Source organism: Columba livia, chromosome 3, assembly GCF_036013475.1.
Source record: "Columba livia isolate bColLiv1 breed racing homer chromosome 3, bColLiv1.pat.W.v2, whole genome shotgun sequence".
In the NCBI taxonomy this organism is placed as follows: domain Eukaryota; kingdom Metazoa; phylum Chordata; class Aves; order Columbiformes; family Columbidae; genus Columba; species Columba livia.
Window position 1 is genome coordinate 86,348,267 of NC_088604.1, and position 16,682 is coordinate 86,364,948.

Consider the following 16,682-nt stretch of genomic DNA (forward strand, 5'->3'; position numbering starts at 1 on the left):
TCTGCATACAGAACCATTGCCCTGTTCTCCCAGAACTGATCTGTAAGGAAACCGTACCTCCAGCAAATAAAGCACCAGGAGACAGCAGCCAAAAACAGAGGATAAGAGGAGAGAAAGAGTTGATTCTAGAGTAAGGCTTGACTCTGAAGGGATTGGAAACCCTAGCCTAGCACCTTAGTGTATCAAGAGCATTTTGTTTGTTGTGCTTAGTAGAAGCAGTGGGCAAAAGCAATGAAAGAACTATGTGCAAAGCTGTCTCTTGGGAACTTTTTTTCTTCACTTATGAATTAATAAGAGAAATTGAAGTACTTGTGGAAACTAATGGTTACAGAATTATTCTAAATTCTAATTCTAAGTCTCAAAAAAAGGGGAGGGGGAGAAAACTTCCTAGTCTGTATTGAGCAACCATTAGATACTTACTTTATCACTTCTATTGATAATGTTTCAAAGTTTGTTTTCTGAGTGGGAAGTTCACATCATGTTTCACCTGAAATTATTTTTTTTTATGCAGGATCTGTGTATTGGTATTTTGTATTGCTGAATTATGTGAAGGATGAAGATTTGGCAGGATGTAGTACAGCTTGTGCATCATTGCTAACTGCTGTATCCCGACAGTTGCAGGATCGCCTAACACCTATGGAAGCATTACTTCAAACAAGGTATCAAGAAATGTGGTGGTTGTAAATTTAATAAAAACAAACACAAAAACTGTCTAATGCCGTCCTCTGGTGTTCTGAAAAGGTTAGCTGTTGAAAAAAGTTACATTTTGCCATATTTGTTTGAGGAAGGATTAATTCGCTACAGCTCTGGAAAACAGTTTTGACTTGTGCAAAGTTTAAGGTGAATTTAGTTGCTGTCTTGCAATTTACAGTGCACTTTAAATCAGCAAATGTGTATGTAATCTTTGAAGTATGCAGTCTTTAAGTTAGTATTTATGATTTGTAGTGTAAGGATTAATAAAGCATGTCCTATTTTGGGTATGGAAGGGAACTGACCAGTTTCAGTTCTGCATAATTCTACACAAAATTGTAGTTTCTCTGTAGGCTGACCTACATTTAATATATTGCTACTAAAGACCAGATTTTAAGTGTAATTTACTGGAAACGCAAGTTCTCACTATATATCAATGTAGTTTCAGACTGTGATGTTGCATCTTTTACATGTAGAACTGATTGGCCATTTAACTTTGGATTTACTTGATACCCAAAGGAAATCTCTGGTGGTTCAGTTTTGTAGCAGTTATGAAAATCACATTATGATGATGGGAACATGCTGCTGTTAGGCAGCTCCTTCAGTTTGGGCAAAAGAGTTTTCCTCTAATTCAAGCAGGGTCAAGGTAGAAGAGGTTTGGTAGAGGTTAATTCAGAATCTCCAGATAAAATTGAAAATGTGGTAAGATAAGTTTGGAGGGCAGGATTTTTGTTGTTGTTGTTGTTGTCATTGGTTTTTTGTTGGTTGTTTGATTTTTATTTTTTTTATTTTTTTTTAAATTGGTTTATTTGGATTATAATTACAAAATACTTGACAAAACCTTTTTGTCAGGTGTTATACTTGGATCTATATCATGCTCTCTACTACATTCTTCTTCTCAATTGATATTTTATTTCACCATCATATTTGTAGTTGATTAGAAGACTTATCCTGGCTATAGAAATGGTGACTGGATAACAGAGAATTTTGAAAATTAGACAAAGTTAACTGGAAAAATAAAAGGTTTTTGTTTTCATGTTCAATTTTCTGTAGAAACCGAATGTAGGAGGAAAACATGAGAATTCTACTTGACATGAGAATGCAGCTTTCTGTAGGAAATGACTTGTTCCTTTGTATAGATTGTACCTCCTTTAGACAGCATATATGAAATGGAATTTTTTTTCCTTTCCAGTTGCCTACTTTTGAGTTTTGCACATGTGACATTTCACAACACTTAGTGGTGAACACAGCTGTCTGCAACACAAGGGGAGGTCTCAGAAGTGAGACCCTGTTCCTGGCGTCCTTCAAGCTTAGGTTTTCTGAATGTTTCTAGATAATGTTTTACTAATTTTCTTCTTGGAACTAAATCTCCTTCCTCTTTTGACTCAGTATCCCCACAGTTAGGATAAGAATAGTGGCAAACACATGTGTCTAATCCCATGTTTTTTTACTATAGCTCTCTCTCTAGCGAGGGCTGACTGTTTCTTGACTTAGTTTACTAATGCAGACAGAATTTACTGGCCTTTCCTTCATATGTCTACATATCAAGAGATGCTGTAATTTCTCTTTTTTAATGTAGAAGATAAGTGTTAATATATATTTAAAAAAAAAAAAAAAAGTAGGCAGCCATTGCTTTGCACTTTTTCTGTTCTCTCTCCTTGAGTTGTATTCTCACGTATTTGTGTCCATTTGTGTTGCAGAGTTTCTAGTGTTGTTTTTTTCTTGTCATTGTTCCCTGGTACAATAGCCTCATATTTGGTAATCAAATAAAAGCAGTTTTCTACTTAAAGGTTTTGTGCATTTATGTTGTCTTCAGGCAGAGTAGTAGTCATTTTACTATTGTGTGTCACAATAAAGCAAGTAAAACTTGCAAGGATGAGGCCAAATTTTATGTGTTACATGACTTGGAGTTTACGGAACAAGAAAAAAGAGATTTCAGACAGTTTTTTAGGCTGTCCTACAACAAAGCATGTTTGTTTGTCTCTAGCAAATCTGACTAAGTTCTCCAGCCTGTTTGTGAGAGCACCTGATTAAAGTAGTAGTGGAAATTTAGTTATTCTAAATATTGTAAGCTGTTACATGGCTTAATTATCCTTAACACTTGAACTCATTCTGCCCACGTCGAATCTGAAATCTCTCCCACTGCAACTGAAGCCTTTTAATCACGGAATCACAGTTTGTGTCCTGTGCACCTGGGCAATAAAGAGCTGATAACAAAGTTTGGATGTCTAGGGGATGTTCATATCTTGATTGTATTATCCAGATCTGTAGCCATTCTTTAAACATTTCCGTAAGCTGTTTTCTTTAGTCCTTATCTTCCTTGAATTGTGATACACAAAATTGTAAACGTTAATCCAGTTGAGATCTCTGAGTGAAGCAGAAGAATTATTTCACACAGTACATATTAATTACTGCGTAGATGAATAGGGTGGTGGGGTTTTTAGTGACACTGATTCATTATTTGGGTTTTTGTTTGTTGGTTCAGTTTTTTGTTTGGGGTTTTTTGTGTGTGTGGTTTTGTGTTTGCTTTGTTTTGTTGATGTAACTCCTATATCCTGTTCTGAAAAGTGTCGCTAATGCAGATTTAAACTGTTAACTCGGTCCTTTATGCTGAAGGAGTAGTAAAAGGCGCTATGCTTATTGAAATATATCTGGGTTGGACAGAATATACTTAACTCTGCAACACATTTGAATTCCAATCCTGTTCTACAAAGCTCTTGTAACCACTTTTTAGTTTTTATCTCTTCTTACCTAATAAATCAAACTTATAACTGAAATCATACAAGTGTTAATGTTGAGCTGACCTAATTTTGAGTTTGTAAATCAGACTGAAGATGCCCTGCTGAATTTTGTCTGAGCATTTTTGTGTATTCTTGTAACCACTTTACAGTAGCATGTTGTCTTACTTTGCTTATGAAAAAATGTCATAGAACAAATACGTCAGTTTTGCTAGATGTGCGGTGTGCACTATTTCTCTGCAGTACATGCTTGTAGAGAGCAACCTGTGTTGTTCTTAGTATAAAGTTGTCATCTTAAATTTGCTACTTTGTGGGTGCTTCTCAATAAGTTAGTTGTGGAGTGTATGTTGAATGTCAGATTTTCTTTCTTTTTCTTTTTTTTTTTTTTTTTTGACAATCAATAGCAATTATTGTCCTTCTGTATAACATAATTTTCTGTCTAGTTATGGTCTTAGTATTGTGTGTCAAAAAGCATTGAACCCAGCCAAGGTAGAAGTGTTTTAACGTTCAGAGGAATGTAGAACGTGTTCTGCCTTGTTGCTGGTGTTGTAGCGTTCATGTAGACGTTTATCCTTTCATGACTCAAAAAAGATATTTAAACACTCCAGCCTTCTCGGTATTACCTGCTGGGAGCTTTCCTTGCCTGCTAAAGAACAGAGAAGCTGCTCAGAGGCAGAGGGAAAAGGGGCTGGAGGAACCTTCTGTAGCTGTCGGTGTGTTCATGGAAATACTTCGTATTTGTTTTGGCTCTTGCCAGTCGAAGTGAGAAGTGTTACATCTTTCTCACTTTTGTACCTACACAGGTGCATTCTTTCTTTCTTCTCCTGCTTAATAAATTGGCCTGATTTTCATTTTTTTCTCCGTGTGTCAGTTGCTGTTAATACATAATAGTACACAAAAAAAACCCCACAACACTGATTTTGTTATTACTTTGGATTTTCCTTTTCCTTGGCTTAAAATACTTTAATTGATTTGGGACCACCTTCTTACCTGAGTGAATGTGTAATTTTTTTCCCCTGCAGTACTGCTGGAGTAGGAGTAATGAGATTTTCTGCTGTTGAATTATCTCCTGTACTCACAAGTATTGATTGGTATCCCTAGCAGCACTTCCTTTTTCCTTTTTACTTCAGCTGGAAGAACAAGCTGAGGTGGAATTTCTTTTGCTGTTTTGGAAAACAGTACTGTGTTTTTATTGACTTCAGATAAATCTCTGATTTACCATGTGTGGGCATGCGTGTTGGTGTGGCTAATTGTCTAAGGCTTGTAGTTCTAGTTTACAAGTCTGAGTGTGATTATGTGTCATGTTCTCAGGACAGTATTACATCTTCAAAACTAATTAGTAACGTTACTTGTTTAGCATCATAAGCTGTTTGAAAAGGTCACCTAGTACATTACTTCAATGAAATATGAGTAAGTGGTAATTTCTAAGAATAGTTTGGAATATAATCCTGATGATGAAATACTTTGCCTTTTTCTGTAAGTAATTCTGTATAAATTCTTATTGTTTGAATAGCGCTGTTTGTCTTATTCCATTTGCAGATATGGATTATATAGTTCACCTTTTGATCCAGTTCTGTTTGATTTGGAAATAAGTGGCTCTTCTTGTAAAAATGTGTACAACAGCAGCATTGGAGTACAGTCAGATGAAATTGATTTGTCTGATGTTCTGTCAGGTACGTATGTTTAACAGTAATCTATTGTGGAAGAATTGGTAATTCTCTCTATTATACTGGTTCGCTTTAGTGGAGATGTGGTTTTATACTTTCCATCTGTTTTATAGCTGTACATAATGAAGTTCAAGATATTCTGTTGCTTCGTGAGATGTCTTATATTTCCTGTAGCCCTTAGGGCAAGAAAAAAAAGCTTCTTTCTGGAATCCCTTATTTTCTTATCCTGTAGAAGATCTAAGAAGAGGCTTGAGATTAAACAGACTGCTGTCATACCCTGGGTCAGACTTATCTAGGAAGCATCTGTCATTTCTTCTGAGCAGCTTCCTTGAGATATGTTCTTATTCATATAGACTAGCAACCATCTTGTAGGCAGAGAAACCTAAATGGATTTTTCTGAAATGGGAAGCTGCCATATGTCATTCTTCTGCTTAAATATTACAGATTTAATGAGATGGTTTTTCTATTTCAAAGGCATTATAGTACCTTAAAAGCATTTTTGTATCTATCCTATCAGGTTGTAGCTGGGCTTGTCCAAGTGGGGCAGCATTCTAAAACTGATGAGGACCGGGTGGCCTCCTGTGCCCATAGGGAGAAATTGGTGTGCTCTGCTCGCTCCCTGAAATGCCTGTACACCAACGCACACAGCATGGGGAATAAGCAGGAGGAGTTAGAATCCTATGTTCGGTCGGGAGATTATGATCTGGTGGCAATTACGGAAACATGGTGGGACAGTTCACATGACTGGAATGTGGTCATGGATGGCTATGCCCTTTTCAGGAAAGACAGGCCAGCCAGGCGTCGTGGTGGAGTTGCTCTCTATGTGAGACAGCAACTACAATGTACCAAATTCTGCCCAGGAGCGGATGACGAGCAAGTTGAGAGTGTATGGGTCAGGATCAAGGGGCAGGCTGGCAGGGGTGACACTGTTGTGGGCGTCTGTTACAGGCCACCAGATCAGGCTGAGGAAGTTGGTGAGGCCTTCTATGGGCAGCTGAGAGTGGCCTCACAGTCACAGGCCCTGGTTGTTGTGGGTGATTTTAACTTCCCTGATGTTTGCTGGAAGGACCATTCAGCCAACCAGCCACAGTCCAGGAGGTTCCTCCAGTACATTGGTGATAACTTCCTCATGCAGGTGGTGGAGGAGCCGACCAGGAGAGGTGCACTGCTGGATCTCATCCTCACTAACAAGGAGGGTCTGGTCGAAGCAGTAAAGGTTGAGGGCTGCCTGGGTTGCAGTGACCACGAGATGGTGGAGTTCAGCATCTTGGGTGGCAGGAATAGAATAGCAAGTAGAATTGCAACCCTGGACTTTAGCAGGGCAAACTTCAGCCTTTTCAAGCAATTGCTGGGGGAAATCCCATGGGCAAGACTGCTTGAAGGAAAAGGGGCCCAAGATAGCTGGATTGCATTCAGAGATTGCTTCTTCCACGCTCAGGATCAGAGCATCCCCACACGTAGGAAGTCAAGGAAGGGAGCCAGGAGGCCTGCGTGGTTGAATAGGGATCTGTTTGGTATGCTCAAGCAGAAGAGGAGAGTTTACAGGTCGTGGAAGCAGGGGCTGGCCACTTGGGAAGAATATAAGGCTGCTCTTAGAGGATGTAGGAAGGCAGCTAGGATAGCCAAGGCCTCCTTAGAATTACAGCTGGCGAGAGGGGTCAAGGACAGCAAAAAGAACTTTTTCAAATACATAGCAGATAAAACTAATACCAGAGGCAATGTAGGCCCACTGGTGAATGGGGTGGGTGCCCTGGTGGCAGAAGATACAGAGAAGGCAGAATTACTGAATGCCTTCTTTGTCTCTGTCTACTCTGCCAGAGGCTGTCCTGGGGAGCCCTGTACCCCTGAGACCCCGGATGAAGCCAGGTCAATGGAGGAGTTTGCTTTAGTCGATGAGGACTGGGTTAGGGAGCAATTAAATAGTCTGGACATCCATAAATCCATGGGTCCAGATGGGATGCATCCGCGGGTGCTGAGGGAGCTGGCTGAAGTCATTGCTGGACCGCTCTCCAACATCTTTGCCAAGTCTTGGGAAATGGGAGAGGTTTGGGGGATTGGAGGAAAGCAAATGTCACTCCAGTCTTCAAAAAGGGCAAGAAGGAGGACCCGGGTAATTATAGACCGGTCAGCCTCACCTCTGTCCCTGGGAAAGTAATGGAACAGCTTCTCCTTGGTGCCATCTCAAGGCATATCAAGGATAAGAGGGTTATTAGGGGCAGTCAGCATGGCTTTACCAAGGGTAAGTCATGCTTGACCAACCTCATAGCCTTTTATGAGAATGTAACAAGGTGGATGGATGATGGCAGAGCGGTGGATGTGGTCTCCCTTGACTTCAGTAAAGCCTTTGACACAGTCTCCCACAGCATCCTCACAGCTAAGCTGAGGAAGTGTGGTCTAGACAATAGAGTAGTGAGGTGGGTTGCAAACTGGCTTAAGGAGAGAAGCCAGAGAGTGGTAGTCAATGGTGCGGAGTCTATTTGGAGGCCAGCATCTAGTGGAGTGCCTCAGGGGTCAGTACTGGGGCCAATATTATTCAACATATTCATTAACGATTTAGACGAGGGAATAGAGTGTACTATCAGCAAGTTTGCTGATGACACCAAGCTGGGAGGAGTGGCTGACACGCCAGAAGGCTGTGCTGCCATCCAGCGGGACCTGGGCAGGCTGGAGAGTTGGGCGGGGAATAACCTAATGAAATTTAACAAGGGAAAGTGCAGAGTCCTGCATCTGGGCAGGAGCAACCCCAGGTTCCAGTATAGGTTGGGAAATTACATATTAGAGAGCAGTGTAGGGGAAGGGGACCTGGGGGTCCTGGTGGACAGCAGGATGACCATGAGCCAGCACTGTGCCCTTGTGGCCAGGAAGGCCAATGACATCCTGGGGTGTATTAGAAGGGGGGTGGTTAGTAGATCAAGAGAGGTCCTCCTTCCCCTCTACTCCGTCCTGGTGAGACCCCATCTGGAATACTGTGTCCAGTTCTGGGCCCCTCAGTTCCCGAAGGACAGGGAACTGCTGGAGAGGGTCCAGCGTAGGGCAACGAAGATGATTAAGGGAGTGGAGCATCTCCCTTATGAAGAAAGGCTGAGGGAGCTGGGTCTCTTTAGTTTGGAGAAGAGGAGACTGAGGGGTGACCTTATTAATGTCTATAAATATATAAAGGGTGAGTGCCGTGAGGATGGAGCCAGGCTCTTCTCGGTGGCAAACAATGATAGGACAAGGGGTAATGGGATCAAGCTGGAACACAAGAGGTTCCGCTTAAGTTTGAGAAAAAACTTCTTCTCAGTGAGGGTGACAGACACTGGAACAGGCTGCCCAGGGAGGTTGTGGAGTCTCCTTTTCTGGAGACATTCAAAACCCACCTGGACATGTTCCTGTGCGACCTCACCTAGGCGTTCCTGCTCCAGCAGGGGGATTGGACTAGATGATCTTTTGAGGTCCCTTCCAATCCCAAACATACTGTGATACTGTGGTAATCGGTGAATCTTTAGGCCACAGAATGTTCAAAGAACGAGACAATTTTTCTCTGTCAGGAAATTCTTTTAATAGCAAGCATATTCATCAGTCATAGTGACTTCTTTACCTTTCTTGTATCCTCTTGTCCATCTCTTTCCCATCCCTCCCTCTGTAGAACACTGTGAACTTGTTAGCATATTGAATAATAGTTTAGTTTTTGTGCTAACTTAGTGTATGATCTTAGTTGGTCTGTTACTTACTTTCTCTTCCTTTCTGGTAACATCCGTGTATTTTTGCAAGCTAATTTTCTCACAGTGTAGGAAAGAATACAGCATCCATATATAATTTATTTCTGGAATTTAGAAGGTTACACTATGATTCTGCTGTCGCATTTGATAATTTGACTTAAGATACTCTGTTCGGATTTGTCAGCATTATCCATTTTGAAATATACTTCTGTTTATATTGTGGATGTGATAGTGTTAAGGTGTTTGTTTCACAATGTGAAGTAATATGTGGATTATATTTAGTTGTCCCTTTCGACTCTGCAGGACTTGAAATGTCACTAGCAAGAAAACATTAGCTGATTGTGCAGGTATTTATTTCTCTTTCAGGAAATGGGAAAATAAGTAGCTGTGCAGCTGCTGAAGGTAGTTTTACTTCCCTTACTGGACTTCTGGAAGTTGAACCTCTGCACTTTACCTGTGTTTCAACAAGTGATGGAACTAGAATAGAAAGGGACGATGCAAGTACGTTTACTGGTATATACAGTTTTTCATTTTTTCTACTTAGCATAGTTCCACAATATGATATTTTTAATTGGACATAATGAGCATGGTTTAACGAACAGATTACTTGTAGTTCTATAAGTGTTGAATTTTTTAAAAAATAGTTACTATACATGAAGTTAAACTTCCTAGAGCTTAACAAACAAACTGGATTTCAAATTTTTTAATTTAAACAAACTTGTTTCTATCAGAGAGTAAAACATACAAGCTTACATCTTTACCTTACAGCCTTATGTGGCAGAGGAATTCCAGGGCATTAGGTGACTCTTGTGTAATAAAAATGCATATATGACGAGTGTGCATAGTCTGTAAACCATATAGTTTGTAATTCAAGATGATGTTACTCTGTAGCAAGAACTGGGTAAAAGGAGACCTTTTTCCAGTTTTTGAATTGCTCTTAACAATTAGTAAGGAATTAAATTAAAGCTGTGTTTTATAATTTCTTTTCTACATACATGTTTTTGTTTTGTTTGGGTTTGTTTGTTTGTTTCATGCCAGTGAGTACCTTTGGGGTTACCCCAGCAGTTGGTGGCCTCTCTTCGGGAACGGTTGGGGAAGCCTCGACAGCACTGAGTTCAGCAGCCCAGGTAGCTTTGCAGTCTCTCTCTCATGCAATGGCCTCAGCCGAGCAACAGCTCCAGGTGCTGCAAGAGAAACAGCAGCAGCTTTTGAAGCTTCAGCAACAGGTTGGAGGCTATTTGGCTATTTTTTAATGCTGTCTCTAAACTTCAAAAGCGGAGAAAGTAGTTGCAGAGCTAGTCGCCTTTTTTTTTTTCTTTTTTTTTCTTTTTTTTTTTTTAAATTTTTTCCTCCGTAGTGTATTTGAAGAAGGAACAGCTCTGCACCGAGGATCACTCTTATTAAACAAAATACTGAGAGTGTCTCCCATACTGTTTTGGTCTTTCAGACTTGTTTTTGTGTATTTTGAGGGTGGGTTGGGAGTTTGTAATCAAAACTAAGTCTTACTTACATCAATCTGAAATTGAAAAGCCCGCTGAACTGAAAAGCATGATTGCCAGCACAGGGAAGTATTGGTCATAAAGCCACTGTCAGTATGAAGCTTGACTGTATTGACTCTACTTTGCTGTTCAGTTGTAGGTTTTTACATTTTTTTTATTACTCCAATGAATTACTTTAATTACTCATGTTCCTCAACAAGTGAGGTCAAATTGAATAGGGTTTGATATTTCAGCTTATGGTTGGACATCTAACATGCTTGTGCTGAAGGTGGCTTGTATTTATTAAATCTAGTTTTATAACGGAAGTTGAACTTGTAGTTCAATACTACTGCTGTGTTCCCAAGCAGTATTATCTGCTACATACACTGCTTTGATTTTACCCACAGAAAGCAAAGCTGGAAGCAAAACTGCATCAGACAACAGCAGCGGCGGCGGCAGCAGCATCGGCAGTTGGTCCTGTTCATAACTCCGTGCCTTCTAATCCAGTAGTAGCCCCAGGGTTCTTTATCCATCCTTCAGATGTCATTCCACCCACACCAAAAACAACTCCTCTATTCATGACTCCACCTTTGACTCCACCTAATGAGGCAGTTTCTGCTGTTATTAATGCAGAGCTTGCTCAGCTTTTCCCAGGTTCAGTCATTGATCCCCCAACAGTTAACCTTGCAGCACATAATAAAAATACAAGCAAGTCTAGAACGGTAATTATTTTTTATTGTTTTTCTTCTAGAAACAAGATGATGTAAAGCCTTATCAGGATCTAATTTATACTTGAGTGCTAGTAAAATATATGTTTATTTGGATGAGATGTGAAAACTGTATGACTAATTTAGATTGTATGAAAAGACAGACTTATGAAAGCAAGGTAGAGTTGTTGTAGTACTCCAGTGGTTTCTTTAAATTGTAAGCAGCTCAACTGTATAAGGAGTTATTAATCCTTTGAACTTTGTAGTTAGCATATTTTGGTGGTTCATGCTCAAATCTGAATGTAGTGAGGTATTGTCAAAATTTTACATTTTTAAATCACAAGAGGTTTTCTTACAGTGTTTTGCAAATAACAGCTTATTACAAATGCATAGATTTTAATGACTTATTTTTACTGGTGTTTTCTCACTCCTCAGAATCCTCTTGGATCTGGTCTTGCTCTTGCAATATCTCACGCTTCACATTTTCTTCAACCTCCACCTCATCAGTCAATTATTATAGAGCGAATGCACTCAGGTAAAACCAGAATTCATAATAATAGTTTTGATGTCTTTTCTAATAAGAAGTGGAATATTTTCCAGGGTGTTAAGTACGTTGCTTAGCTACAGTCTCACTTGGTTTTCCAAAGAAATTTTATTTCTCAGTTTTCATTTCTGTTGTATCTGGAAATTTAGGACCCAGCATTCAGTGATGTTTACTTAGTTGAAAAATCCTGGGGGCTGGGGGAATATGTTGGGTCTCTGGACAAAGCACCTGTTCTAAAATAATGCATAAGAAGTATAACAGTTTAAGTTGAAGCCAAAATTTTCTTATCAAAGGGTGCAAGCTGTAGTGAGAGATTCTGAGGTAGTGCAGCTATTTTTAACCTAAAATATACACCTTTTGAACAATATATAAACAATGGCTTTATTACTTGAGAAGTAACATCTCTTTGCTGTTTAGCACACACTTGTATTTTAGGCAACCTTGTGTTTTTCCCCTAGGAGCAAGAAGATTCGTGACTTTAGATTTTGGAAGACCGATATTGCTGACGGATGTATTGATTCCCACTTGCGGAGATTTGGCCTCCTTGTCAATTGACATCTGGACTTTAGGAGAAGAAGTGGATGGAAGGCGACTGGTAGTGGCTACTGACATCAGCACACATTCACTTATTTTACATGACTTGTTGCCACCCCCAGTTTGCAGGTTTATGAAGGTAAAAGGAGATAGGCTGCATACTCTATCTTTTAGCATGTGAACTTTTTCTTAAGTTCTCTTCTGTCCAAACTTTAGTTGGCTGTAAATTTTTAAAGAATTTTTGACTTGATGTTTATTTTGCCTGTTTTGATACCATTGTGTTACAGCATAGTTGTGTTCTCTTTTCAGATCACTGTTATTGGACGATATGGTAGCACAAATGCCAGAGCAAAAATCCCATTAGGATTTTATTATGGCCATACCTATATCTTACCTTTTGAAAATGAGCTGAAACTAATGCATGATCCCCTCAGAGGAGAAGGTGAAGCTGCAAATCAGCCAGAAATTGACCAACATTTGGCAATGATGGTTGCATTGCAAGAAGACATACAATGCAGGTTAGAAGAAAAAATTATGTGTACTTACTAGTTATTTTAATTTAAAACTCTGCAATATCATAATGTTATAGATTTGGGTTTTTTCTTCTGATATTTTCCAGACCAAAGAAAACTCTGCCTTTGTAGAGTTGTTACAATCTTTATAGCAGTAACAAAGACTACACTGGCAGGATGACTGTCAAATGTATTGCCATTTGCTGATGTCTATTGAATTGTGTGTTGGAATGTTTCCCTTTAGGTACAATTTGGCCTGTCATCGGTTAGAAATCCTTCTGCAGAGTATTGACCTGCCGCCACTCAATAGCGCTAACAATGCCCAGTACTTTTTACGAAAGCCAGACAAGGCAGTAGAAGAAGATAGCAGAGTATTTTCTGCTTACCAGGACTGCATTCAGCTACAACTTCAACTCAACTTGGCTCACCATGCTGTTCAGAGGCTCAAAGTAGCTTTAGGTGCAAGCAGGAAAACGCTGAAGGAGCAATCTGATCCAAAAGACCTGATTCAGATGTCATCCACGGAACAGTTACGCACCATCATTAGATATTTACTGGATACTTTGCTTAGTTTGCTTCATTCTTCCAATGGTTAGTATTTTTTGAGGTTTTGATATTTTTGTCATGTTAGTAGAAACAATTTGCAAGTGTTTCTATTTCTTGTTCTGTACTTTCCTACTATAAAGCTTTTAAACTATGTTCAGGTATGTTTTACTATGATTTTAGTAGCTGGTAGCACACAGTGTAAAGTTTCACCAGTGGCACCAAGCTGACCTAACCACTTCCTGCTCCTAAAAAGGACAGGAGAGCATGTCAAGATCCTTCTCTCTTTTCCATAGTCCTGACTACGTATTCCTTTGTTCAGATAGTCGTCTCATCCTTCTGTGGGTTGATTCAGTTGGCGGAAGTAGCAAAAGGCTGCTGGGGCAAAACACTCATGTAGTTTCATTGGTAGAATCAGCTTGTGGAAGAATCTGTGAGCATCGAAGCCTTTACAACACTGGGCATGGATTAGGCAGTTAGAAGTGGGATGGGGAAGCAGAAATTGCTTCTGCGGACTGGGGGGGTGAAGTCATGAAAGAGTTCCAAGACAATCAAAATTGAAAAGTCGGGGGGGGGGGTTGTTGTTGTTTTGTGTGTGTTGGTGGTGTTTTTGGTTTTTTTTTTTAGAAAGCAGAATGTTATTCTATTGATAGATAGGTGTGTTTGTCTTGTAATTTTCTGTGCCAGTCTATTTTTAAGCATAATAATGGTTTGGTTTTTGCTCTGTGTAGATTCCATGAGGGTATTTGCGTTGACAGGACACTAATTTGGTTTTCACCAAATGGCATGGTCATTATGGGTTACCTGCAAATTACCGCCTCCCATTTGTTCCCCCTTTGCCAATTAATCTAATCATAATAGTTTTTAAAACTTCCTGTCAACCTTTTCCTCCTATGTTTTCAAGCCATTGTCTCCTTTAACTTAGTTGTTTGTTCTCATTTCTTTAAAGGGCACTCTGTTCCTGTGGTTCTGCAAAGTACTTTTCATGCTCAAGCTTGTGAAGAGTTATTTAAACACCTGTGTATCAGCGGGACCCCAAAGATACGATTGCACACTGGCCTTCTGCTTGTTCAGCTCTGTGGAGGAGAAAGGTGGTGGGGTCAGTTTCTCTCAAACGTGCTGCAGGAATTATACAATTCAGAACAACTTCTCATATTCCCACAAGACAGGTAAGGTGTAAGTCTGTATCATAACCTGCGGATCACTTAAATAATCCCATTGCTTGTAAGTTACCATTGGAATTGACAAAAATGTGACTAAAGGATACTTATCCATGTATTCCATTGATTTAAGAAACAGTACCCAAAAAGCACGGCACATGAGAAATGTCTGTCTGCAGTTACTTATTGCAGCTCTTTGGTGCTTGCACCACAATAAATTGCTGTTTTTCCTTACTTGGAGATCTTTGCACACCTAGCAGGATTGCTCCCCAGTGTCAAAGACTGCCTTCTCCTTTGGCAGGCTTAAATGCACCCTCATCATAGAGCTCCTCTTCTAGTGTAGTAGAAGTAAAATTGAGGCTGGAAAGCACACTATTAGCATTTAATACAGAAGATTTCCCCGAGATAAGAGCAAACAAGTGTGGAGTTGAGCATTGAATGTTAGATGTGTTGATAATGTCAGATTATTGATTGAGGTCTTTGATGCTCTAAACGTTAGCATTTTATTTTAATCAAACATATTTGCTGTTCTGTGGCTTTTTGCTTTTTTTGGACAGCAACATGTATATTTGCATAATTTTTAAAAAGGAATTATGAGATCTTGCGATCTTGTTTCAGATATAAGAAGCAGAATGCTCTGCTGACCTCTTGAGGGTAAAAGAGAAAATGTTCTCCCTAAAATACTGCATTATCCTTACAACAATAGAATGTGAAATTCATTTCACTTGCTGGGCCACAGTACTTTTTTCTGTAGCGATCTGCTTGTGTCTAAGATGAAAACCTAGGGGAATATTGTTCTATAAGGGGTATTTCAGAATATTACTGGATCTGAAAAGAAATAAAGTCTTAAACATGTAAATTTTATTTTTAGGGTCTTCATGTTGCTTTCTTGCATTGGCCAAAGATCGCTTAGCAACAGTGGTGTTTTAGAAAGTTTACTTAATCTCCTGGATAACCTGCTGTCACCACTGCAACCTCATTTACCTGTGCACAGAAGAACTGAAGGTAGCCCTCTAATATGGGAAACTATGTTTTCATATTCATTGTAAGCTAGCAAATTGAGAGACCAGCTCACAATTTTTGGTGTATTAAAATAAGAAATTGCTCATTTACTGTATTTCCAAAACACAGTTGACTTCTAAAATGTGCTGAAACTTCTTGTTCTTAAGGTGCTAAAAGAGATTCGTCCCTGACTCCCCATCCCCTCTTTAAACGTGAGCAGAATCTATTTGGTTGCTTCTAATTTACCTACAAAGCTTTAAAGTTTTAACAAAGTGGGAGGAACATCCAGTATGTAGAAAGCCCTGGTGACTCTAGTGAATGACTTTGGAATTTAGCATTTTCGAAAGAAGTGCCCCGTTTTGCTCATAAGATCCTTTCAAACTTTCAAGCGGTTATCAAGACAAGTTAGTTAGGTGTATCTGCATGGTTTCTGCAAACTACATAGGGTTTTTTTTCAATCATAAGGATTTTTTTTTTTGTCCCTAAAAAAAAAAATCACTGAAACTATATTCTCCAAAAGTGATTTTGAGTGTTTTCTTAGCTGTCCCAAGTTTGAAAAAAATGCTTGCTTTTGAAAACATCGAACTCTAGGCTACTTCCTTTGTTCTGTACATTTAGCAGAACATTGTAGAAAACATGTTTAAAACTCTTAGCTGTGTGAAATTGGTAAATGCCCCTTGAGACTCTGTCCTCGCTTTATACCCTGTCTCCTGATGTAAACAAGCCTACAGCTGGGTGTCAGAAGCTCTCCTATTGCTTCCCGTTCATCTACTGTGTACTTTCTCTAGCGTGGCCATATCTTGCTGTGGTCTTGAACTACTTTGAGGCAAACCAAAGCTTACGTCTCCTCTACCTCTGTTTGCACCCTCCCTGCAGCTGCTAGTTCCTTTCATAGCTCTTGCCTTACTACTTGTCCTCAAGGAGGGCTTTAGGAAGCAGAAGTAACTGATGCTTCAGAGCTCTATTTGCTGGTCTTCCAGCTTCCTTCCTCCTGGATAGTACAGGTGAGTACTAGGGCATTATTATGTGTGGTGGAAGCATCAGGTACAACTGAAGAAATTCCTATTTGAGAACTGTCACACCTAACTAGAGGTCTAAGGGGTGAAAACTTACTGGGGAAAAAGTCAGAAAACAAATGACAATCACAGCAAGAGGTGAGTGTTGTGGGTAGAGAGAAATTGTAAACTTTGAGGCAGAGGGGGAGAAAATGGAATAAGCAAGAGGCGCACTTGGAGGAAGGGAGAGAAGCTGAAGGTTGGGGGTTTTTTGGGGGTTTGTGGTTTTTGGTTTGTGTTGTTTTTTGGTTATTTTTTGAGAGAGAGAGAGAGAGAGACGGAGATAAAAGGAAATGTACTTCTTTAAACAGAAGTATGAAAAAGTATACATCTGCGGCAGGTGCCGTTCTT

General features: G+C 39.7%; 1 protein-coding gene across 12 annotated transcripts in view; it reads left to right on the plus strand.

The window, feature by feature from the left end:
* Nucleotides 1-16,682, plus strand: part of BIRC6 (baculoviral IAP repeat containing 6) — a 185,547-nt gene that overhangs the window by 53,373 nt on the left and 115,492 nt on the right. For 7 of the 12 annotated variants that reach the window (XM_065057989.1, XM_065057997.1, XM_065057992.1 and 4 more), the window contains exons 21-31: nucleotides 512-659; nucleotides 4,968-5,101; nucleotides 9,163-9,309; nucleotides 9,835-10,022; nucleotides 10,682-10,996; nucleotides 11,417-11,516; nucleotides 11,984-12,198; nucleotides 12,369-12,577; nucleotides 12,816-13,162; nucleotides 14,064-14,283; nucleotides 15,146-15,279. In XM_065057989.1, the coding sequence (XP_064914061.1) occupies nucleotides 512-659; nucleotides 4,968-5,101; nucleotides 9,163-9,309; nucleotides 9,835-10,022; nucleotides 10,682-10,996; nucleotides 11,417-11,516; nucleotides 11,984-12,198; nucleotides 12,369-12,577; nucleotides 12,816-13,162; nucleotides 14,064-14,283; nucleotides 15,146-15,279 (2,157 nt within the window). The remainder of the gene's footprint in view (nucleotides 1-511; nucleotides 660-4,967; nucleotides 5,102-9,162; nucleotides 9,310-9,834; nucleotides 10,023-10,681; nucleotides 10,997-11,416; nucleotides 11,517-11,983; nucleotides 12,199-12,368; nucleotides 12,578-12,815; nucleotides 13,163-14,063; nucleotides 14,284-15,145; nucleotides 15,280-16,682) is intronic. The other 5 variants (XM_065057991.1, XM_065057995.1, XM_065057996.1 and 2 more) reach the window with 3 other exon arrangements.